General features: G+C 35.5%; 1 protein-coding gene across 1 annotated transcript; it reads left to right on the forward strand.

The window, feature by feature from the left end:
• The first annotated feature begins 2243 nt into the window (after positions 1–2243).
• On the forward strand, positions 2244–19838 carry LOC111567046 (alpha-2B adrenergic receptor). The gene is made up of 2 exons (XM_035947088.2): positions 2244–2804; positions 5412–19838. Exon 2 carries the CDS (start codon positions 5533–5535, stop codon positions 7015–7017), a length of 1485 nt encoding a protein of 494 aa, XP_035802981.1. The 5' UTR covers positions 2244–2804; positions 5412–5532; the 3' UTR covers positions 7018–19838.
• Positions 19839–24914: the final 5076 nt, after the last annotated feature.

The following is a 24914-nucleotide window of genomic DNA, read 5'->3' on the forward strand; positions in this document are numbered from 1 at the left end:
GAAAGCTAATAAATAGTTAGTTAAAGTAATAAATAGCTAGCTGAAAAATAACAGTTAGCTAAAAGTAATAAACAGCTAGCTAAAATAGCTAAACAAATTGGAATTATTAGCTAAAAAACATTCTACAGTTCATAAATGTCCAGACTTTGAAAAGTTCGGAATACAGAAGAGTAAATTTCATTGTGCAACCCTGATTCAGACTCTCAGCAAAATAAAACCCAACAACATTCTGCTTCCGTTTTAGTCCCAGCAGCACCAGAACCTTCTTTTCTTCTTCGACCTCCATAAACTGGTTTTTAGATCTCCAGGATGAACTCTGCCGACACACTTTACTTCCTGTTTGTCCCAGATGTCCTCTTGTGTCTCCATGTTGGTCTTCTGGGTATAAATGGAAGCTGATAAATCTCCAACGCTGTCCAGACCCAGTTCTTCCTGACAGAAGCTCCATCCATCGTCTAATATTAGCGTCAGAGATCTACAGGTTCTGTCACTGTGGATGAAGGATTCTGACCTTTTATTAAAGTACAAATACTGCAGTACTAGTAGAAGATGAATCCCACCTGCAGATCTACAGCATGTAGTTAAAGTACTGCAGTAAAAGTCAATAGTAATATTATTACCAGAGAAGCTGCAGTGTGTCGCCAGCAGGTAGAGCTACTTTACGCCAATTTAGATCCACTTTAATGAAAAAAATCAATTTAAAAAATGGGAAAAAAATATAAACATGTACAAAATCAAACCTGTGAAAATCTGGCAGCTAGCAGTTTAAAAAAATTAATTAAAAATGTACCCTTGAAAATGCCAAACAGTAAATCTACTGGATTGAAAGGAACGAAATTACAGCTAAAAACTGAACAGTATTTAGCTGCAATTTGTTTTTCACTTAAAAAAAATAAAAAAAATTCACACATCTGGTGAAATCATTTTTAAAAAATGTTAACTGACATGTAAAATGTAAAAATAAATAAGTAAAAATCTGTAAATAAGGTCCGTATAAAAAATATTGTATTTAAATAAGCAATAAAACAAACAAAAAACTAATTTTACAGGTTTTTCAGTAAAATCACAGAATAAGTTTTAATTTATTGGAGAAAAAAAAAGTCAAAACTGTAAATAATGTCCACATCTAAAATCTGCATTTTTACAAATAATAATTAGTTGTTTTGTAAAATTATTGTTTTGAAATCAGTTAAAAAAATCTAATTTTGCAGGTTTTTGCCATTTCAAAATATAATTATTATTGTTAAAAAAAATTATTTTAATTTGCAGACAATATCTGGTAAAATTATTTTTAAAAAGTGTTAATTTAAAAAAAATAAAATCTGTAAATAACATCCATATCAAAAAACTGTATTTAAATAAGCAAAAAATAATGTTTAATAATGTTTAAAAAAAACTGTTATTTTACATATTTTCTATACTGTCTCCTGAAAAGTTTTAATTTCTTTGAAAAACAAAAAACTGTTAAACTGTAAATACTGTCCGCCTAAAAAAAAGATGTGTTCTTATGAATAGGATTTTATTATTTTGTAAAATTACTGTTTTGAAATCAGTTAAAAATATAATAATTTATTTAACACAATTTACATATTTTTTCAGTTTTTGTTTTTAAATTTGTTAAATTCAAAAATATAATTATTCAAAATATAATTTAGTTTAAAAAAACGATTTACAGTTATTCTGTATTTATGTTAATTAATGACAGTAGCTGGAAAAAAACGATTAAAAATAAAATAAAATAAAATAAATAAATATGTTGTATATATGTTGTATATACTGTATATATTTTTTAATAATTATTATTTTTATTGTACACATGGTCAGTGCTGCTCTGAAAGATTTCTGCTGCTGTAACCCTGGAAATTTCCCCTGATCTGATCTGCATATCAAGGACTGAAAAAAACAAACATAAAAAATCTATTTTAAAACAAAAATAATAAATCCTTTTGTAAAATTTCTGTAATGAAATCTGTTAAAAATATAATTAATTTAAAGATATTTCCTGTTATTTATTTAATAAATAAATGTTGCTTCAAGATTATTTATTTCTTGCAGTGTACAGAGACAGCAGATAAATCTAAATATAATAATAATAATAATAATAATAATAATAATAATAATAATAATAATAATAATAATAATAATAATAATAATAATAATGTCTTTAATTTATAACGCACTATACATACAAATTCTCAAAGTGCTACAATTGGGAAAGTACAAAATACATTTAAAAAACATTTCAAAACCAGTAGCGACATGTTAAAACTTAAATAAGAACAATCTGTCTTATTTATAAAATGAGCTCTTAAAGAAACAAAACCACCAAAAAATAATTAAAAATGAAAAGAAAAAACTCAGTTTATGTTTCTGTGTGAAATAATTCATCTAAACCTGTGAACAGAATCTAATCTTCCTCTGCTGGTGAATAAATGTCTTTTCTCTCCATCGTCATCCTCTACTGGTGAATAAATGTCTTTTCTCTCCATCCTCATCCTCCGCTGCGCGTAAAAAGCGCGCGTCCGCATCCTGTGCGTCACTTCATCCGGAGCCGCGGCAGCGAGAGGAGCGGAGCCCGGAGAGAGGCGGCCGTAGGCGGACACAGCAGCCCGGGAGGAGCCGCTGCTTCTGGAGGAAACTTTAGCATCGAGCTGCTTTTTTCTCTGGATGGAAACTGGATTATTTATCTGAGACTTTGACATCCAGCGGATATTTTCCTCTAAAATTTTGCCTTTTTATGAGAGAATAACACTTCTAAAGTTGAGAGATGGATGGAGGCTGCAGATGAAGATCCTGATGTTCCAGTAAGTTAATTTATATTTAGATTAATATGGAGAATAAAGCAGCAAATGGAGAGTTTACTGCAGTTTATCCACAGATTTTAAAATATTATTATTTATGCTACAGTTTTAATGAAGGAAACAGAGAATTTAAATTGAATTTTATCTATTTATTATATTTTATTCTGAATGAAATCAGGTCTGGGTGCAGAAATCCACATTTATCTGATTTAGGAGGAAGAACTGATGTGACAGATGCTCTGTAAAAACTAGAATGAAAATATATGTAAAGAATGGTGTAATACTGTTTTATTTAAAAACTATTTTAAGAAGTGGTGAAAATGAGAGTAAATATCTGTAAATTAATTAGATTTTTTTTAGGTTAGATATGGTAAAATTGTAATTTCAGATTTAATTTTAGTGTTTTTTGGTTGTAATTTGTAAATATTAAAATACTAAAAATAAATAAATAAATACATTTTAAAATGTAATAAATACTCATTTGTGAAAAGGAACAATTTAATTAAATACAGATTTTTGATGTGGACATTATTCACAGATTTGGCCTGTTTATTTACAGTTAATGTGTAAATTAACATGATTTTGTGTGATTTCATAGATATTATCAGCATTTTTACCAAAAAAGGGAAACTCCTTAAATTAACAGTAAATTCTTTTTTTTTCAAATTCCCAGTTAAAATCCACGTTTAAAAACTATAATTTTTACAGTGTACACAATTTAACTTTCAAATTATGGCTACTATGGTATTAAATAATATTTTTGTTAATTTATCACAGTAAAAACTGTAATTTGATTTCAGACACTGTAAAAGAAAGATCAATTTTCAAATCTTATTTAACAGTTCTAGACATTCTTTAAATTTATAGTTTTGGCCTGTATTTTTATGCAGTCAATGTGTAAATTTGAACATTTTTAAGTGATTTTAGAAGTTTTTATTTATAATTTAACAAAATGGGGACATTTCTAAAAAATATAAATTTCTCAAAAAACATTGTTCAAAAAATATAGATATATTATTTTTTACAGTGCACACAGCAGCAAAAACACGACTCTCACCTGAAAAATCAATTAAAACGTTTTAGTTTTTAAAACATTTTAATCTCTCTTTTAGTCTCTGCTCGATCTCAGAACAAACATCCTCAGTGGACAGATTCTGCAAAAGTAGGTCATTAAAAAATTATCCAATACATCTCACAGCATTACAGTTTGTGTTACATAATAGACCTATTAAAGCAGCAGGGATTAACCGATTAATTAATTAATTATCAGCTATTACACTACCAATTACACTGTAAAAAATAGAATGCTTTTAGCTCTAACTTTTTGGACAAGTAAGAGTTATTTTACAGATTTTCCCTGTTTTGACACATTATTACTGTATTTAAATCAGCTAAAAGCCTAATTATTTTACAGATATTTGCCATTATTTTCACAGTTTTTAAATTTTTTTGCAGTATTCAACCCTTGCTGTCAGATCAGCTGTAGTACCTGATTGTTCCAGCAGGTGGAGCCTCTTCCTGTTTAATCCTGTAGAGACCAGAGGTGGCGTCATTCAGACTACAGTTCATGTAAAAGCAGAGAGCATTGTGGGAGTCAGCTAGTGAAGGGGCACCATGACAAAGACTTCTGTGGAGGTTAATGATCTCCAACCAGAACTCAGTTCAAGTACTGCAGATTATCTGTAGTGGCGCTTCATGCTGTTTAATACTGCAGCAAACAGTTTTCTGTTGGCAGAAGCAGACAGCATTATAGGGGTTTAGCCAGTAAAGGGGCACCATGACAAAGTCTAATGACTTTGTGGTCTTTTTATGTCTCTTTGTGGACGTTTTACATCTTTTTTGGTTGTTTTGTGTTTATGTAGTCATTTTGTGTCTCCTTGTGGTTGTTTTGTGTCTCTTTGTGTTTATTCTGTCTCTCTTTGCTAGTGTTTTGTGTCTCTTTGTCGTTGTTTTGTGTCTCTGTATTCATTTTCCGCCTCTTTATGGTCATTTTGTGTCTCCTTGTGGTCATTTGTGTCTCTTTGTGGTCATTTTGTGTCTCTTTGTGGTCATTTGTGTCTCTTTGTGGTCATTTTGTGTTTCTTTGAGGTGGTTAATGACCTCCAGCCAGTGACCAGATGTTAAAACCAAGCAGAGATAAATAGGGATAGTAATTCTAAATCCAGGAGGATATCTCACAGCAGATTTGGCAGCCTTTTGTCAAGTTTGTGTATGCCAAGAAACAAAATCAAATAACCGGGCATAGATTTATGATTGACTAAAAGTTCCTCTGACCGCCTCCGAGTTTAGGGTCAACTTGGGATATCCCTAAAAACTGCAGTCTGAATTCTCTGATTGCAGCTTTTAAAATGTGAATGTTCCCTGGTTTCTTTACTCCTTTGACAGTAATCTGAATATTTTTGGGCTGTGGACCAAAAACAAAAAGGTTTGATTGACATTTTTCACCTTTTTCCGACATTTCACAGGACACCTAACTGCTTCAGTGAGAAACAATTGACATACTAATCAGTGTTGTAGATAATAACTGCAGCCCTGTTTGCAATGACTTTGAGTTATGTGTACTTTTACACATTATTTAACAGATCTTTAAAATATGTTTGTCTTTCGTAGATCTCCATGTAAAGGTCACATGGCATCATCTTGACCGGAACCCTCAGCCCCTTAGCGCTAAAGAAATCGAGTTACTTGATGTGTTACCGTGGATACGTCCTTTAAAATTCCCCTCATCACCATGGCAGCTGCTCCAGATGCTCCCTGCCTGTCGGAGCTTGGTGGACTTCCCAACAGGAACATCAGCTTTGTCTCTGGCGCCCGACTCTGCAACCGGAGCACCGTCAGGACCTCGCCCTACACGCCTCAAGCCACAGCCGCCTTCGCAATCGCCATCACCTCCATGATGCTCCTCACCATCGTTGGTAACATCCTGGTCATCATCGCCGTCCTGACGTCCCGCTCCCTGAAGGGGGCTCAAAACCTCTTCCTGGTGTCGCTGGCGGCCGCAGACATTTTAGTCGCCACGCTCATCATTCCCTTCTCACTGGCCAACGAGCTGCAGGGCTACTGGGCGTTCAGCTCCATCTGGTGCGAGATCTACCTGGCGCTGGACGTCCTCTTCTGCACCTCCTCTATTGTCCACCTGTGTGCGATAGCACTGGACCGCTACCTGTCCATCTCCCGGCCCGTGTCCTACGGCGCCAAACGCACTCCACCACGCATCAAGGCGGCCATCATCGTCGTGTGGCTGATCTCGGCGGTCATCTCCTTCCCGCCGCTTCTCACGCTGGACAAGAGCGAAGGAGGTGAAGAGGGTTGCGAGCTAAACAACGAGCGCTGGTACATCCTCTACTCCACCATCGGCTCGTTCTTCGCCCCCTGTGTGATCATGATTCTGGTATACGTAAGGATTTATCAGATCGCCAAGCAGCACACTCGCTGTCCACCCGGACAGAAGCATAAAGTGGTGGCAGCAGGAGGAAACGCTGGTGAACCTGCCGCAAAGTTGTCTGAACAGTCGCAGCAGAACGGGGATCAACGAAGCTCCAGCCAATGGGAGAAAGCTGACGCCACGATGTCTGGAATGGATTCCAACCTGCCATCACTTCAACAACCGATTGAGGACACAGCTGAGCACCATCCTCCCCATGATACAGTCCAAACAGTTCCCCAGAAACACCCAGACAAAGGCGGGGAAGCGCTCCCCGACAACACCTCCAGCTTCGGCTCCGATGCCGAGCTGGATATCGGTGAGGAAGGCATTCCGACAGGAGAAAAAATGAACAAGCCAGACGAACAAACATTTGAAGCATCCCAAAGCAAAGGCTTCAAAGTCCAGGCACTGAAACTGGCCTGCAGGTACAAAAACACCATGGCAACATCATCTGGCACCAAACTAGTACCCGAGGAGATGCCCAAGGTGCAGGGAACACCCACATCCCGCCGCAAGGCCATGGCAAGCCGGGAGAAAAGGTTTACCTTCGTCCTGGCCGTTGTGATGGGAGTTTTTGTGATCTGCTGGTTCCCCTTCTTCTTCTCTTACTCCCTTATGGCGGTGTGCCCCGACACCTGCAGCATCCCCAAGCCTTTGTTTAAATTCTTCTTCTGGATCGGCTACTGCAACTCGTGCCTCAACCCGGTCATATACACCATTTTCAACAAGGATTTCAGGGGGGCCTTCAAGAGGATACTGAGCAGGGACACAAAGGGCACATTCTTCTAGAGTGGAAACTGTTATGGAGTTTTGAACCACTGGTGGACAGAAGGGACCCTTTTTCTGTGCATTTTACATTTGACTGGGATTCATTTTCTATGGCATCAACATCAAGCCTTGGAGATGAGGGAGGATGTTTTGTCCATGTACTGTTAGCTGGCAGGCAGGTATTAAAACACCACGGTCATATTGACCAAACTAGTATTTGAGGAGATCCCCAAGACTCAATGGATGCCCACATCCTGTAGTATGGCCAGTTGTGACTCAGAAGAAGGCCATCAGGGTGGGAGTTTTCCCTTTCTTTTTCTGGTATTATCATCAGGTGATGTTCATAGACACTTCCCAAATTCCTCTTTCAGATTCTTCTTCTGTATCGGCTACTGCAATTCGTGCCTCAAACCAGTCAGTTACACCATCGTCAAAAGGAATTTGAGCAGAGACACGAAGGGTACGTTGTTCTAGAGCCACTGGCAGATAGAAGGGCCTTTATCGGAAAGGTTTTCTGTCTTTCTGGACTCTCTACATTTGACCAGGCTTGGCTTTCTGTGGCATCAACATCAAGTCATGGACATGAAGGAGGGTATTTTGTCCATCAACTGTTAGCTGACATGCAGGTATTAAAACACCATGGTCACATTGTCTGGCACCAAACTAGTATCTGAGGAGATCCCCAAGACTCAAGGGATGCCCACATTCAGGTAGTGTTCCCAGACACTTCCCAAATTCCCCTTTCAGATTCTTTGTCTGCTACATCAGCTAGCAGTCTTGGACATTTGGGAGGATATTTTGTCCATCTACTGTTAGTATTAAAACACCATGGTCATGTTGTCCGGCACCAAACTAGTACCTGAGGCGATGCCCAAGACTCAAGGGATGCCCACAACTTGTTGTAAGGCCAATGGTGACCCAGAAAAGAGTCATCAGTCTGGTTGTTTTTCCCTTTCCTCTTCTGGTATTATTATCAGGTGGTGTTCCCAGACACTTCCCAAATTCCCCTTTTAGACCCCTCTTCTGGATTGGCTACTGCAATTTGTGCCTCAGTCCAGTCAGATACATCATTTTCAAAAGGAAACTGAGCCACTTGATCCACCGGCAGACAGATGGACCTTCATCAGAAATGATTTCTGTCTTTCTCTGTTTTTGATCGGATTGTCTTTCTGTGGTGTTGACATAACTCTGGGACATTAAGGAGGAAATTGTGCTCATTTTCAAGGGACGCCTGCATCACTTTATGAGGCCGATGGCGACTCAGGAGAAGAGATTCACTTTCAGTCCTGGTGTGAGTTTTTGTGATCTGTTGGTTCTTCTTCTTTAATTCCTATCATGAAGTGTGCACTGACACTTCCCCAGCCCCTTTTTAAAATTCTTTTTCTGGATCCACCTGGTTATTTACACCATCTTCGTAAGGATAAACAGGGACTCGATGGGAACGTTCTTCTCAAGTGGAAACTGTTATTGAATTTTAAAACCGCCGGCGGACAGATGGACCTTTTTATCGGAAATGATTTCGCTCTTTCTGTACACTCTACATTTGCCCTGGATTGGCTGTCTGCGGCATCGACATAAACTCCGGGACATTAGGGAGGAAATTGTGCCCATTTTGTGCCGTTAGCTGAGTCAGAGCTGAACTGACAAAGAGGGAGATTTCAGAGAGTCAAGTGGCTGCATCAATTATCTTTAATGTTGTTTAAGTATACAGTGTAATTATATAGAGGAATGATTTGATTGTATTTTGAAACAGAAGTCGGGAGGCTACAGGGTCTGTGTTCAGTAATTTAAAGTACAGACAGGACTGTGTGTTTGTGTGTGTGTTGGTGTGAATGCATGGGAGTGGAGGAGAGTCGCCTCAGGGTTTTACTGGAAGAGAACAAATATCACTAAGTGTCCTTTATCGGAGATAAAATGGGCACCGAAGGAACACAAGATCAGGGAAAATGGGAGCGTCCTCGTTTCTGTTTCCTCTGTTTATTTCCTCCTCCATGTAAAGCTGAGATTTGTGCATTATACATACGTTAGAGGTTTTCTGTCCTCGGCGTATAACTGAATGTTAGACCTCTCTCTGGGAATACCTCATTAAAGTGGTAGCCAGAGGGCTTAACGTGAAGCTGAAAATCCACAGAGGTTGCATGAAAGATGGAAACTGTACATGTGAATGTGATACTTGGAGGCATCATGGGCTGAGCTGTTCACTTTTACTCGCTGTGTTTAATCTGTCCTCCTCTTTAATGTGTTTGTTGTATTTCAGCTCACTGGCCGCTTACACAGGGTTTCTGCAGTGTTCGTCCAGTTAACTCCAAGACTTTTAAAGACCTTCAACTCACAGTGGTTTGATATACTTTTACAGTAATGTAAGAATAGTACACTGATTGTAAATAACAATAATTCCTAGATTGGGCCTTCAGGACATCAGGAACACAGAGGGCAGTGGAATGTAAAACATCCACAAGACCTGCAAAAGGGGGCACAAAAGCCACTGCAAAGACACCCAAACTACCACAATTATAGGCAAAACCAACCCAAAGACACTCAAAATGGCCACAGAGACACACACAAACAATCTAAACACACTTAAAACTACCACAAAGACACTCAAAACACCAAACACATAGACTGAAAATAGCTAAAAAGACGCATAAATGACCTAAAATAGATATAAAACCTCCACAATGACACTTAAAATCACAAAAAATAGACACAAACCGCCACAAAGATGGTAAATGGTAAATGGTCTGAATTTATATAGCGCTTTTACTATATCGGTAACGATACCCAAAGCGCTTTACATTATACATCACATTCACCCATTCACACACACATTCACACACTGATGGCGGAAGCTGCCATGCAAGGCGCTAACCACAAAGAGACACAAAACCACCACAGTGATGTTGAAACACCATATTGATATGTGAAATCAGATGGAGGTTACTCAAAACCACCACAAAGGGACTCAAAAACACCAGGAAAAGATACAAATGCAACACAAAACGCTGAAATGGCTCCAGAGACATGTAAAACCACCTAAAGCAGACACAAAATTACCACAAAGACACTCAAAAATTACTACAAAGAGACACAAAAACACCACAAAGGGACACAAAAGCACCACGAAGAGACAGAAAACCAACACAAAACACACAAAAAGGCTACAGAGCCATGCATAACCACCTAAAGTAGGCAGAAGATCACCACAAAATGACAAAGACACACAAAATTACCTAAAATAGACACTACTGTTTTAGGTAATTTTGTGTAATTTTGTCTATTTTTGACAAACTACCACAAAGACAGTTAAATTGACCACAAAGAGAAAAAACTGCTACAGTGACATGCAAAACAGCCACAAAGCACTGAAAATGGCTCAAAAAACACACAAAACCACAACAGAGACACAAAACCACCACAAGTGGACACAATAACTATGATAAAAAAAAAACTATAAAAATGACCAGGAAGACACAAAATCATGTGAAGTAGACACAAAAACACCACAAAGAGACACAAAACCATCACAAAGTGACATAAAACTACCACAGAATAGTAAAAATTACACAAAGACACACAAAATGACCTAAAATAGACACAAAACCTCCACAAAGGGACTCAAAAGACCATCATGAAACCTTTTTCAAAGTGACTAGGAAGACACGCAAACCACCTGACAAAGACCACAAAGAGACTTAAAATGACCACAAAGAGACATAAACTGCCACAGTTACATGCAGAACCAAACTTACTGACACAAAACCACCTTGAAGGGACCGAAAACCATCATAAAAAACCTAAAATGGCTACAAAGCTATGCAAAACCACTTAAAATAGACAGAAAATCACCACAAAATGCTCAAAATTATACAAAGACACGCAAAACTACCTAAAATAGACACAAAACCATATTAAAAACTGTGAAAATAACTAGGAAGATGTGCAAAATCACCTAAAGTAGCCACACAACCACCAAAAATGGACTCAAACCCACCATAAAAACTGTAAAAATGGCCAGGAAGTCACCTGACAAAGACATAAAACCATCACAAAACAGCAAAAATGACCACAAAAACACTGAAAACCGCCAGAAAGAGAACCAACATGGATTCAGAGACACCAAAGCTTCACAACAAGACTAAAAAAAGATGTTGTCTATCTTTTATTGTGGAGCTTCTACAGGATGTTGGAGGTCTTTGTCTGGTTTAATCTGACAGAAACCCTGCAGATCCCCCAGTGACGGATGGATTATTGATTATTTATGGTTTATTCTGGGTGTTTCTGGTTGTTTTCTTTGTTTCCCTGAGCTCCTGCTGAAGCAATACAGGAACCCTAAAGTGAACTGAGTGAAGCCCTGATGAAGATGCTCCTCCTCCTCCTCCTCCTCTTCAGCCTGTAGGTGTTTGAGCTGCATGTTTTTCAGAAATGAACTAAACATGTGTACCATTAGTATTAAACCAGTAGTAGTGCTCGTTGTTCACAAAGTCCAACTGAAATTAAACTAAAACACCCAAAATGCACATTTATTCCCACCACAATCTGACTTTTACAGCAGAATTATGTTGATTTTTAATGAAAAAATCAAGTAAAACTGGTAAAAAACCAAACTGTAATTGTTTTTAAATTAGATGAATCTTATACAGTAGAACAACAAAACAACAGAACCATTTATTAACTCAAAATTTCACTAAAAGGTCCAAATATTTCATTGTTTTCTCTCTCTGTGGTCACTATTTGGTATCTTTATGATCATTTCTTCTCTATTTTCTGCTCATTTTTGCTTCCTTTAGTACTAATTCCTTCTCATATTGGTTGTTTTGTTCATTTTTTGGTCGTTTTACATTTCATTTTGGTTGGTTTTGCATCTCTTTGTGGTAATTTTGTGTGTCTTTTTAGTCACTTTGCTTCTGTTTTGTTCATTTAGTGCCATAGTTTGGTTGTTTTGTGGCCATTTTGCTTCTTTTTGTGTTTGTTCTTGCTTGTTTTGCGTCTCTGTGTTGGTGTGTCACCATTTAATCGTCCTTTTTTATCTATTTTTTGGCAAATTGTTGTCTGTTTGTGGTCACGTTGCTTATTTTTTGTCAGTTTTGAGTCTTTTTGTGGTCTTTATTCTTCTTTGACTGTTAGTTTTTGGCCTTACTTTAGTTGTTTCTCGTCTCTGTGGTAATTTCTCCATATTTTTTGGTCATTTTGTGTCTCTGTTGTTTGTATTTTGTCTTGTTTTGGTCATTTTATGTCTCTTTGTGGTCAGGTTACTTAGTTTTTGGTAAGTTTTGTGTCTTATTTTGGTTGTTTTACATCTCTTTGTTGTCATTTTTCTTCTCTAACTGTTAGTTTTTGCCTTACTTTAGTTGTTTTCAGTGTCTGTGGTAATTTTTCCAAATTTTTCTGGTCATTTTGTGTCTTTGTTATTTGTATTTTGTCTTATTTTGGTTGGTTTGTGTCAATTTGTGGTCATTTTGCTTGGTTGTTTGTCCATTCTTTGTCTGCTTATGGTTATTTTTCTTTATTTTCTGTTAATTTTCTGTATTATTTTAGTTATTTTGCATCTTTTTGGTCATTGTTCTTCATTTATTGGTCATTTTGCATCGCTTTGTGGTCATTTTGCTTCTTTTTGTGTTTGTTCTTGGTTGTTTTGCATCTCATTGTTGGTGTGATGCTTCTTAATCATCCTTTTTTGTCTATTTTCTGGCAAATTCTTGTCTTTTGTGGTTACATTGCTTCTTTTTTCTGTCTTATTTTGGTCATTTTTGTTTGCTGCTGGTCATTTTTCTTTTTTAATCTTCGATTTATTGCCCTAATTTAGTCATTTTCTGTGTCTTTCTGGTAATTTTTCCACATTATTTTGGTCATTTTGTGTCTCTGTTGTTTGTACATTGTCTTCTTTTGGTAATTTTATGTCTCTTTGTGGTCACAATACTTATTTTTTGGTCAGTTTGTGTCTTATTTTGGTTGTTTTGTGTCAATTTGTGGTCATTTTGCTTGGTTGTTTGTCCATTCTTTGTCTGCTTATGGTTATTTTTCTTCATTTTCTGGTAGTTTTATGTATTATTTTAGTTATTTTGCATCTCTTTGGTCATAGTTCTTCATTTATTGGTCATTTTGCTTCTTTTTGTGTTTGTTCTTGGTTGTTTTGCGTCTCTATATTGGTGATATGCCATTTAATCATCCTTTTCAAATCTATTTTCAGACAAATTGTTGTCTCTTTCTGGTCATGTTGCTTCTTTTTTGTCAGTTTTGTGTCTTATTTTGTTTGTTGTTGTTTGCTGCTGGTAATTTTGAGTCTTTTTGTAATCATTTTTCTTCTTTAATCTTAATTTTTTGCCTTACTGTAGTCATTTTGTTTGTCCTTGTGGTCATTTTTCTATATTTTTTTGTCATTATGTGTCTCTGTTGTTTGTATTTTGATTTATTTTGGTTGTTTTGTGTCTCTTTGTGGTCATTTTTCTTATTTTTTTTAAACTATATTGACGTCCATTTATTGTAATTTCTCTTCATTTTCTGTTAGTTTTATGGATTATGTTAGATATTTTGCATCTCTTTTGTCATTGCTCTTCATGTTTTGGCCATTTTAGCTCATTTAGTGGTCATTTAGGTTCTTTTTGTGTTTGTTTTGCTTCTTATCTTGTTTATTTCCATCTCTTTGTTATATTATTTCCATCTCTTTGTGCCTCTTTGTGGTTGTTCTTCTCCACAAGTGAACCAGATTTCAGTTGCTCCGTAAGAATACTGAGATTTGAACGTAGTCAGATTTAATTAAAAATACAAATGTGGTTGAAAGACTAATTTAAATTATTAACTAATAACAGACTGTCCTCACAGCAGGGAAACCTAAAGTTAAAAACTAATTTGAGTGAATGAATGAGTGTGATTTCAGTTGGACTTTAGCTCTCAGTGTGTCTCTTCTCTCTGTGCTGTGATGTTCTGCTTCAATCCAAGGGAGAATAAACGACTCGCTGAGACTCTGAGCTGCTTCTTGTTTCCTGACAAAAAATGTATGGAATCTGGAAATTAACCGTCATCGCTTTCTGGTAAAATCAGCAAACACACACTTAAACACCACAATGACATGCAAATCTAGCACAAGGGGACTCAAGAACACCACAAAGGTACATAAAAACGCCACAAAGAGACACAAAAACATCACGAAGCGACACAAAACCACCACAAAAATGGTAAAAATTACACAAAGACACCTATAACTACCTAAAATAGACACAAAACCAAAACAAAGGCACTTAAAATTACAACAGAGACAAAAATTGCCACAATAATACGCAAAACAACCACAAATGAACCAAAAACACCACAAAACACAAAAAATGACTACAAAGGCAATCAAAAACCATCAAAACGACACACTAACAAACACTACAAAACACTAAAAATTACCACAAAGATGCTTAAACTTGGCACAATAACACACAAAACCATCAAAAAGACACTAAAAATGGTTACAAAGACAATCAAAAACCCACAATAGAGACACAAAGACATCACAAAACATAAAAAATGGCAACAAAGGCATGCAAAACCACCTAAAGTAGACATAAAACTAACACAAAGACACTTTAAAACATCATACAAACACTGAAACTGCCACACAAACACGCAAAAGTACCACAAACAGACCAAAAGACACCACAAAAAAACACAGGAACACCATGAAACACTAAAAATGGCCGCAAACACAATCAAAAACCACAATAAAGAGACACAAAAACACCCCAAAGAGACACAAAGCCACTACAAAACAAAACCACAACAAAGATACTTAAAATTACCACAAAGACACACAAAAATACCACAGAATTGGTAGAAATTATACAAAGATGCCTAAAACTACCTAATATAGACATAAAACCAAAACACACTAAAAACCACAACATAGACACTTAAACTGTCACAATAAGACACAAAAACACCACAAACAGACACAAAAATACACAAAACACTAAATATGACTACAATGACAATCAAAAATCATCAAAAACAGACACAAAACCACTGCAAAACAATAAAAATGGCCACAAAGGCACGCAAAACCACTTAAAATAAATACAAAACCACCACAAAGACTCACTAAATTACCTAAAATAGACATAAAACCATCTCAAAACAGCAAAAATTATACTAAAACACGCAAAACCACCACAAAAGAGACACAAACTGCCACAATGACATGCAAAAACCAACTTAAAGACACAAAACCATCACAAAGACATTTTCACCACAATGAGACTTAGAACCATCTTAAAAACTATAAAAATGACTAAGAAGACGCATAAAACCACCTGAAAGAGACACATAACCACCACAAAATTGGTAAAAATGATCAAAGACATGCAAAACTACCTAAAATAGACACAAAAACACAACAAAATACAACAAAATAGACACAAAGACATGTAAAACCATCAAAAGTAGACAGAAAACCACCACAAAATGGTTTAAAAAAATCGACAGATACGCAAAATTACCTAAAATAGACGTAAAACCAAAAGAACACAAAAAAGCACCACGAAGGGATGATGAAAACCACAACCAATCGCCAAACCCCCCAACCAGACTGGGTCTTCGTAGAGACTCTTTGCTGTCAGAAACAGTAATAATGGAATCAGGTATTTCCTGTCTGTCTGGGAGTTTTACTGGGTTTATTTGGACCAGAACAACATGTTTCTGAATCTGTGACACTGATGATAATAAAACCCACCTGATCTATAAATACGTCCTCAGATCTGGAGGCGATAATGAAGCCATTTAATACCTGAACCTCTGAACAGGAAGTGTTGTTTACTTCCTCTGGAGACGAGCTAAAGGCGCTAATTTAGTGTCAGTTACTCGGATTTCAGCAGCTGGTCCAGGAGATATTTATAGAAACCTGGGAAAACATCATGTTTTACATTAATAAGGTGAATTTGTTGGCAAATAGTGACATTCTTTTACAACAAACAGTTACTAAACGTGTTTGTGTCCATTTTTTGCTCTGTTTTTGGTCTCCTCCACCTTCTCCACCTCTAATTATACAGATTTTGAACAAATATTTCACCATTTTGCGTCTACTTATAGTCTTTTTGTGTGTAGTTTGGGACAATTTTAGGTCAGTTTGTGGTCATTTTTATCTCATATTGGTTGATTTCTGACAGGTTGTGCTTGTGTTGTGGGTCTTCTTTGGTCAGTTTGTGTCTTTCTGTGGTCATTTTTTGGTTGTTTTGCTTCTTTTTATATTTGATTTGAGTCTCATCTTGGTTTTTTCCTTCTCTGTGTTGGTCTTACATCTCTTTATGGTCTTTTTCCTTCTTTTTGTAGTAATTTTCTTTGATCATTTGGGATTCTTTGTGGTCATTTTGGTTGTTTTACATCTCTTTATAGTCTTTTTGTGTGTCGTTTTGGCAAATGTGAATCAGTTCATGGTCATTTTTTTTATCTCATATTGGTTGTTTTATGTCAGTTTATGGTTATTTTGTGGGTCTTCTTTGGTCAGTTTGTCTCTTTGTGGTCATTTTTTGGTCATTTTGCTTCTTTTTATATTTGGTTTGAGTCTCATCTTGGTTGTTTGCTTCTCTGTGTTGGTTCTTGCATCTCTTTATGGTCTTTTTGCTGTAATTTTCTTCCATCATTTGTCTCTTTGTGGTAATTTCTTTGGTCACTTTGCTTCTTTGATGTTGGTTTTGTCTCATTTTGCTTGCTTTGCATCTCTTTGTGGCTGTTTTGTGGTCATTTCTTAAGTCTCTGTGGTAATTTTGCATCTAAAGTTGTGTCTCATTTTGGTTGGTTTGTTTGTGGTTGTTTTGTGTTTCTTTATGGGTCATTTTATTTCTTATTTTGTTGTTTTGCATTGGTTTGTGGTCATGTTTCTTCATTTTTGGTTTGTTTTTTGGCATTTTGTACCATTTTTTGTGGTCATTTTGGTTATTTTTGCGGTCATTTAGTGTCTGTTGTTGGTCATTTCATGTCTCTGTGGTGATTTTACTTCTTTTGGTTATTTTATGTCACTTTATGCTCGTTTTATTCTTCTTTGGTCATTTTGTGTCTGTTTGTGGTCATTCATCATTTGATTTGAGTTCCATCTGGGTTGTTTGACATTTTTATAGTTATTTTATTTGTATTTTAGGGAAAATTTTGATCTCTCTGTGGTCATTTTTGTGTTGTTTTGTGTCTCTCTGTGGTCATTTTGCTTGTTTTTGTTATTATTTGACCTATTGGTTGTTTTGTGTCTCATTTTCTGCCCCGAAGATGAATCTTATGCAGTAGAATTACAAGCAACAAACCAACAGAACCATTTCTAAACTTTGAATTTCACTAAAAAGGTCCAAATATTAAATCATTTTGTGTCTCTGTGGTCTCTGTTTGGCATTTTATCATAATTTCTTGTCTATTTTCTGCTCATTTTTGCTTCCTTTAGTGCTAATTTCATCTCATATTGGTTGTTTTGTTCATTTCGTTTTGGTTGTTTTTGCATCTCTTTGTGGTCATTTTGTGTGTCTTTTTGGTCACGTTGCGTCTGTTTTGTTCATTTTGTGCAATAGTTTGGTTGTTTTGTGGTTGTTCTGCTGTTTTTTGTGTTTGTTTTGTGTCTCGTCTTGGTTGTTTTGCATCTCTGTGTTGGTGTGACGCCATTTGATCGTCCTGTTTTGTCTATTTTTGGGCAAATTGTTGTCTCTTTGTTGTCAATTTTGGGTCTTATTTTGGTTGTTTTTGTTTTGCTTGTGGTCATTTTTCTTCTTTAATCTTAGTTTTTTTTGTCTTCTTTAGTAATTTTCCATGTTTTTATGGTAATTTTTCACATTTTTTTTGCTCATTTTTTGTCTCTGTTGTTTGTATGTTGTCTTACTTTGGTTGTTTTCCGTCTCTTTGTGGTCATTTTTTGGTCATTTTATGTGTCTTTTTAGTGACTTTGTGTCTGTTTTGTTCACTTTGTGTCATAGTTTGGTTGTTTTGTGGTCATTTTGCTTTTTGTTTTGTATTTCATCTTGGTTATTTCGCATCTCTGTGTTTATTTTGCATCTCTTAAGGTCGTTTTGTGTCTATTTTTAGGGAAATTCTCGTGTCTGTGGTCGTCTGGCTTGTTTTTGTGATCATTTTGTGTCTCATTGTCGTTGTTTCACGTCTGTTTTGGTCATTTTGTGTCTCATTTATTTGGCATTATTTATCTTTAATGAGAAAAATTATGATTTAATCATCCTGAATTACATAATTGGACTTTCTTTAATGTCTTTGAATGCAGGAAAGCAGCCGAACAGTTGAACAATGAGCTGAAAATCACTGTGAAATTCATGTAATTGTCCCGTTTTCACACCTTTTCATGCTCTGTTATGAAACACTGATTCCAGCTGCAGATACAGTCGAGAAGCTGCAGTTCTGTCCTCGTATTTTAGAGTTTAAACCATCGGCGGCCGTGAAATTACAGTAAACCTGGGATTAGAGTCAGTGTTTTATAGTTTTGGTGTCTGTAAAACATGTCAGCGGATCAGATTTGTGGATCTTTGCTGCTGAACTTCAGGACTGACAGAAACGAGGCTTAATGTGGCGTCATAAAAAAGACATTAGGAGGCGACCGGCCTGAAGCCTCGCAGCCGTGAAGCTGTCGTCATAAATGTGAAGAAATGGATGTAATTTTTCTCTCTGCAGCTCAGCAGGAGGAAATCTGACACCTGAGTAGACTTAATGATCTTTGGATATTTCCAGCAAAATGTCGAAGCGAAACCTCGACTTTTACCAGACGGACGAGGAGAAGCAGATTCCTGTAATATTAATAATTAGTTAGAAAGAACTTTTCACATCTCTGCATTTAAATTCTTCAGCACAAATTACCATTAATGTGTTGTCATAAAAAAAACTACTCATTTTAATTCCATTTTCAGAAATCTACAGTTTAATTGTGATTATGCTGTAAAAAAAAAAAAAGAAAAGCAATCACAGTTTTCTTAAACACTTATTTTTTTAAAAACAATTTCCTGTTATTTTACTGATTTCTCACGTTTTTAACTTACAGATAACATCTGGTAAAGTCACAGTAAACATATTCGTTTGCAATTCAAAAGTCCACAAGAAAAATATGTATATTTACAAGTAATAATAATTTGACACCAAATGACCACAAACTGACAAAAAATCAACAAAAAGAAGCCAAAAATTACAAAATGATGAAAAAGAGACACAATATAATTGCAAAAAGATGTAAAATGACCACAAAAAACACAAAATGACCATAAAAATAACAAAAACAATACACCAAGTAGTGGCAAGAACACACAAAACGATGACAAAGTGACATAAAATGACCACAAAATGACTGCAAAAAGATGCAAAATGACTACAAAGGCATGAAATAACCTCAAAAATGCAAAATAATGACAAGGAGACAAAATGAAATTAAATCACAGACACATAAAACACAGTAAAGAGACACAAAATGATGAAAAAAGGAACAAAATATCTACAGAGAAGCAAAATTAGAGAAAGAGAAAAGCCACAAAATGGGCATAAATAGACACAAAACAACCACAAAGAGACACAAAATTACCACAAAGACAGAGAAAATGACTGCAAAAACATACAAAATGACCACAAATAGACAGTAATTGGCCGCAAAAGACAAAAAATGTCCACAAAATAACAAAAGAGACAAAAAATAAGAGCAAAAAGATTAAAAAATTACCACAAAGACATTAAAAAAACTCAAAATCACACAAAATAACAACAATGAGACAAAATAGAATGAAATCTGTGATGAATATGTAGATTTGTGAACGTTTGTTTTTGACCAGGAAGAATTGAATCTTTGAATCTTTGCAGCTCAGATGCAGTCGGTTGTTAAATATTAAAGCTGCAGGTCAACCTCATGTGCTTCATGTATGTTCATTTACATGTTATATTCATGTTATATTCATGTTATATTCATGTTCACGCCGACCTGCAGGCAGCAGCACGTCAGAAAACATACATATTGTTGTGACTCGTGGTGACAACACTTCAATGTTTAACATGTTTCAGGTTCAAATGATGCTTCCACCTCCATGCCCTGAAATGTTTATGACAGCGCAGCATCCAGAAAGACACATAATGACCACAAAGAGACACAAAATGACCAAAAATGAACACAAAATGACCACAAACAGACACAAAACCAGATGTCTGTTATGTCTGTTAGTCTGTAATGAGAAAACATGAAGATGTAGATCTCTGAATTGTTGTTTTTGACCATTAGGGATTGAATCTTCAGCTAACGTGTTGTTGTGACTCTGTCTGAGATGATGCTGCCACCTCCGTGCCCTGAAATGTTTCTGAGCATCAATATGTAATCAGAGTGAATTATTCACAGCACTCAGCTGTAATGCACAGCGACCCGCCGTGTTACTCACCAAGGACACACAATAATGGCATGAATGTGTTCTGGGACGTTCCAGTAAACGGCGGCATTAAGACGAACCGCCGAGACCAACATTAGCAGACAGATGGAGGCTGGAAATGGACCAGTAACCCAGTTAAACCACACTTCATACAGCTTAAACATGAGGCTTTTCCACTAAACCTTTAATAGATTCATCACTTCTGTCCTTTATAAAACTACAGGAGTATCTCAGAAGTCACCTGATATTTACTGGGGTTGTCTTTATTTTTAACATCTTCTACAGTAGAAATCAAAACTGGCGACGCTAAAGACACAGACAGAAATTATGGAGTAAACAAAAAGAGGTTTGCTGCACATTTCTGTAGTAAAACTGGAAACGAACCTAAAACAACCACAACTAAACACAAAATGATCAAGAAATGACCACAAACAGACACTAAACAATCAGAAAAGATGTGAAAACTGACTACAGAAAGACACAAAAAGACACAAAGATGCACAAAAATACACAAAATAACCACAAAAAGACATTAAACAACCACAAGGAGACACAAAATGTCCAAAAGAGAGATGCAAATGTCTAGGAAGATACAGAAAATGACCATGAAAAGACACAGAACAACCCCAAAGAGACACAAATTGATCTCAGAGTGACATAAAATGATCACAAAAGACAAAATTATTTACAAAATACATAAAACTACAACAGCAAAGTGACCATCAACGGACACAAAAGGACCAAAAATCCACAAAAAGACCATAAAAAAACCCAAAATGACCGTAAACAGAACCAAAACAACGACAAACAAACACAAAAAGACACAAAACAATCACAAATAGTCACAAAGCAATCAGAAAAGATTTAAAACGGCAGCAAAGGCATGAAAACTGACCACAGAAAGACACAATATAACTACAAAAGACACCAAACAACCACAAGGAGACACAAATGACTACAAAAAGACATGCAACAATCACAAAATGACAGAAAACACATGCAAAATAGCTGCAAAAAGATGCAAAATGACCATAAACGGACACTAAACAACCACAAAGAGACAAAAAAGACTAAAAAGAGACACAAAATTACCATAAAAATACACAAAACAACCACAAAGTGACTCAAAATGACCACAAAAGACAAAACCATTTACAAAATACATAAAACCACAACAGCAAAGTGACCATGAACAGACAAAAGGACAAAAAATACACAAAATTACCAAAAAAGACACAAAATAACCACCAAAATACGCAAAACGACTAGAAATTCACACAGATAACCACAAAAGACACTAAATGGACATAAAGAAGCACAAAATCACCACAAATTGACCTCAGAGTGACACAAAATGACCATAAAAGACAAAACCATTGACAAAATACATAAAACGACAAAAGTGACCATCAATGGACAGAAAATGGCCAAAAATACAAAAATCCACACAGAAATACACAAAATGACGAGCAAGAGACAGAAAATAACCTGGAAAAACACAAAATGACCACAAAAATAGATAAAATAACCAAAAAAAGATATAAAAAGACCACAAAAACACACAAAATAACCAAAGAGACAAAAAACAACCACAAAAAGACGTAAAATGTCCACAAAGAGACACAAAATAACCACAGAGACACAAAATGACCACAAAGAGACACAAAATAACAAAAAAGAAACAAAATGACCACAAAGAGACAAAAAACAACCACAGAGATACAAAATGACCACAAAGAGACACAAAACAACCACAAAGAGACACAAAACAACCACAGAGACACAAAATGACCACAAAGAGACAGAAAATGACCACAAAGAGACACAAAACAACTAAGAAAAGACACAAAATGACCTCAAAAATACACAAAATAACTCAAAAAATACATAAAATGATCACAAAAGACACAAAATGACTGCAAAATTCCCTAAACAACTAGACAGACACATAAAAGGCAGTAAATGTTCAGTTGTGTTAAATGTGTTTGCAGAGCAGAAGATAAAGGGATGAATAAACAGTGTGGAAGTTAAAAATGACACACTGACATCAGAGTAAAAAATAAAACCAGTCTGACATCAGAGCAATAAAAGATGAAGGATAATAAAATAAAAACGCTTCAGGAGAATAAATCCAACAGTAAAAGTCACTGACATGAAGAAGGTTAAATAATAAAAGAACAGAATAAACAGGTTACAGTGAGATTCGCTGAGCAATAAAAGTCATAAAACACACAACAGCATGAAATTACATGAAATAATAAAGTTTATTTTTTACTGTATGCATTAAAACCAGACTCACAACAAAGAGCAACACTGAAATACACAATAAAAGACAATTAATTATAATTTAGATTTACAGATTAATTAATGATGTAAAACATGACAAGAAGGGATACACAACAACCACAAAGACACAAAAAATGACCACAGAATGGCACAAAAAGACACAAAATGACCAAAAAGAGATAAAAGTACTATAAAAAAACCACAAAACAACCATAGAGACACATGACCACAAAGAGACACAAAATGACCCAAAGAAACGCAAAACAACCACAAAGAGACACAAAATTATCACAAAGAGACATAAAACAACAACACGAAGACACAAAACATCCACAGAGACACAAAATGACCACAAAGAGACACAAAACAACTATAAAAAGACACAAAATAACTATAAAGACAAAACAACCACAAAAAATGCAAAACATCCACAAAAAGACACAAAATGACCAGAGAAAGACTGAACTGAAATGTTAAAGCCTTATCGCCACTTCTTTATTCTTTCAAACACATCATGACGGCCAGAAAACAAAACAAACAAAAACCCAAATACTGTTTACCAACAACACTGATTTCCTGTTTACAAATATTAAAACATCAAATCTGTCATCAGAGTGAATTAAAACACGTAAAAACAAACAATATTTTTACATATTATCACTTAAATCACAATGTTTCAGTTTACTACACAAATACATGTACAGCCTGTGTGTGTGTGTGTGTGTGTGTGTGTGTGTGTGTGTGTGTGTGTGTGTGTGTGTGTGTGTGTGTGTGTGTGTGTGTGTGTGTGTTAATCTAATTGTGTTGAGTTCAAACGAATCAGGAGTTGATTGTGTTAAAGCAGCTGTGGTGCTTCAGGGGTTTACTGCTGCCACATGTTAAATGTCAGACTGGATCTGAGCACAGGAGAACAGGACGACAACACAACACAATGCACACAATACAATATACACAACACACGCACACACTTTTCATCTTTCTCATTTTTATTTATTCCATCTGTGTGGGGGTTAAACAGCCCTCACATATTTATTTTTATTGGACCAATAGATGAACTGACTGTATTAAAAAGATCTCCATCAGCTGTCAGCAGCTAGCCTTTTCTAGCCTTTTTTTTTAGCCTTTTCTAGCCTTTTCTAGCCTTTTTTTTTTAGCCTTTTCTAGCCTTTTCTAGCCTTTTTTTTTAGCCTTTTCTAGCCTTTTCTAGCCTTTTTTTTAGCCTTTTTTTTAGCCTTTTCTAGCCTTTTCTAGCCTTTTTTTTTAGCCTTTTCTAGCCTTTTCTAGCCTTTTTTTAGCCTTTTCTAGCCTTTTCTAGCCTTTTTTTTAGCCTTTTCTAGCCTTTTCTAGCCTTTTCTAGCCTTTTTTTAGCCTTTTCTAGCCTTTTCTAGCCTTTTTTTTAGCCTTTTCTAGCCTTTTCTAGCCTTTTTTTTAGCCTTTTCTAGCCTTTTCTAGCCTTTTTTTTTTTAGCCTTTTCTAGCCTTTTCTAGCCTTTTTTTAGCCTTTTCTAGCCTTTTTTTTAGCCTTTTCTAGCCTTTTCTAGCCTTTTTTTAGCCTTTTCTAGCCTTTTCTAGCCTTTTTTTAGCCTTTTCTAGCCTTTTCTAGCCTTTTTTTTTAGCTTTTTCTAGCCTTTTTTTAAAAATGAAATTTAATTAATTTTTTAAAAATAAAATAGCCAAAAACACACAAAAAAATTACAAGAAAAATACACAGAATAATAAAGAACAACAAAAATGACCACAAAATACAGAAAATTACCAATAAACACACAAAATGACCACAAAAATACATAAAAATAACCAAAAAAGACACAATCTGATCACAAAAATGCACAAAGCGACTAGAAATTCACACAGATAACCACAAAAATACAAAACGTAGCCAAAAAAGACACAAAATGACCACAAAAATCCCCACAAAATACACAAAACGATCAAAAAAGACACAAAATGATCACAAAAAACACAAAACGAGAAATTCACACAGATAACCACAAAAATACATAAAATAGACAAAAAAGACAAAAAAATAACCAAAAAATACACAAAATAATAAAAAAAACCACACAAAATGACCACAAAAATACACAAAACTATCAAAAAACACACAAAATGACTAGAAATTCACACAGATATCCACAAAAGGCACGGAATGGACATAAAGAGACACAAGCCATTGACAAAATACATAAAACCACAACAGCAAAGTGACCATCAATGGACAGAATTTTTTTTTTTTTTCAGATTTAGCCTCTAGAAATTACCTTCAGCTAAGGCTAGCTCTCTC

This window comes from Amphiprion ocellaris, chromosome 17, assembly GCF_022539595.1.
Source record: "Amphiprion ocellaris isolate individual 3 ecotype Okinawa chromosome 17, ASM2253959v1, whole genome shotgun sequence".
In the NCBI taxonomy this organism is placed as follows: domain Eukaryota; kingdom Metazoa; phylum Chordata; class Actinopteri; family Pomacentridae; genus Amphiprion; species Amphiprion ocellaris.

Coding starts and splice junctions, on each gene's coding strand:
- LOC111567046 (XM_035947088.2), top strand. CDS start 5,533: ATGGCAGCTGCTCCAGATGCTCCCTGCCTGTCGGAGCTTGGTGGACTT.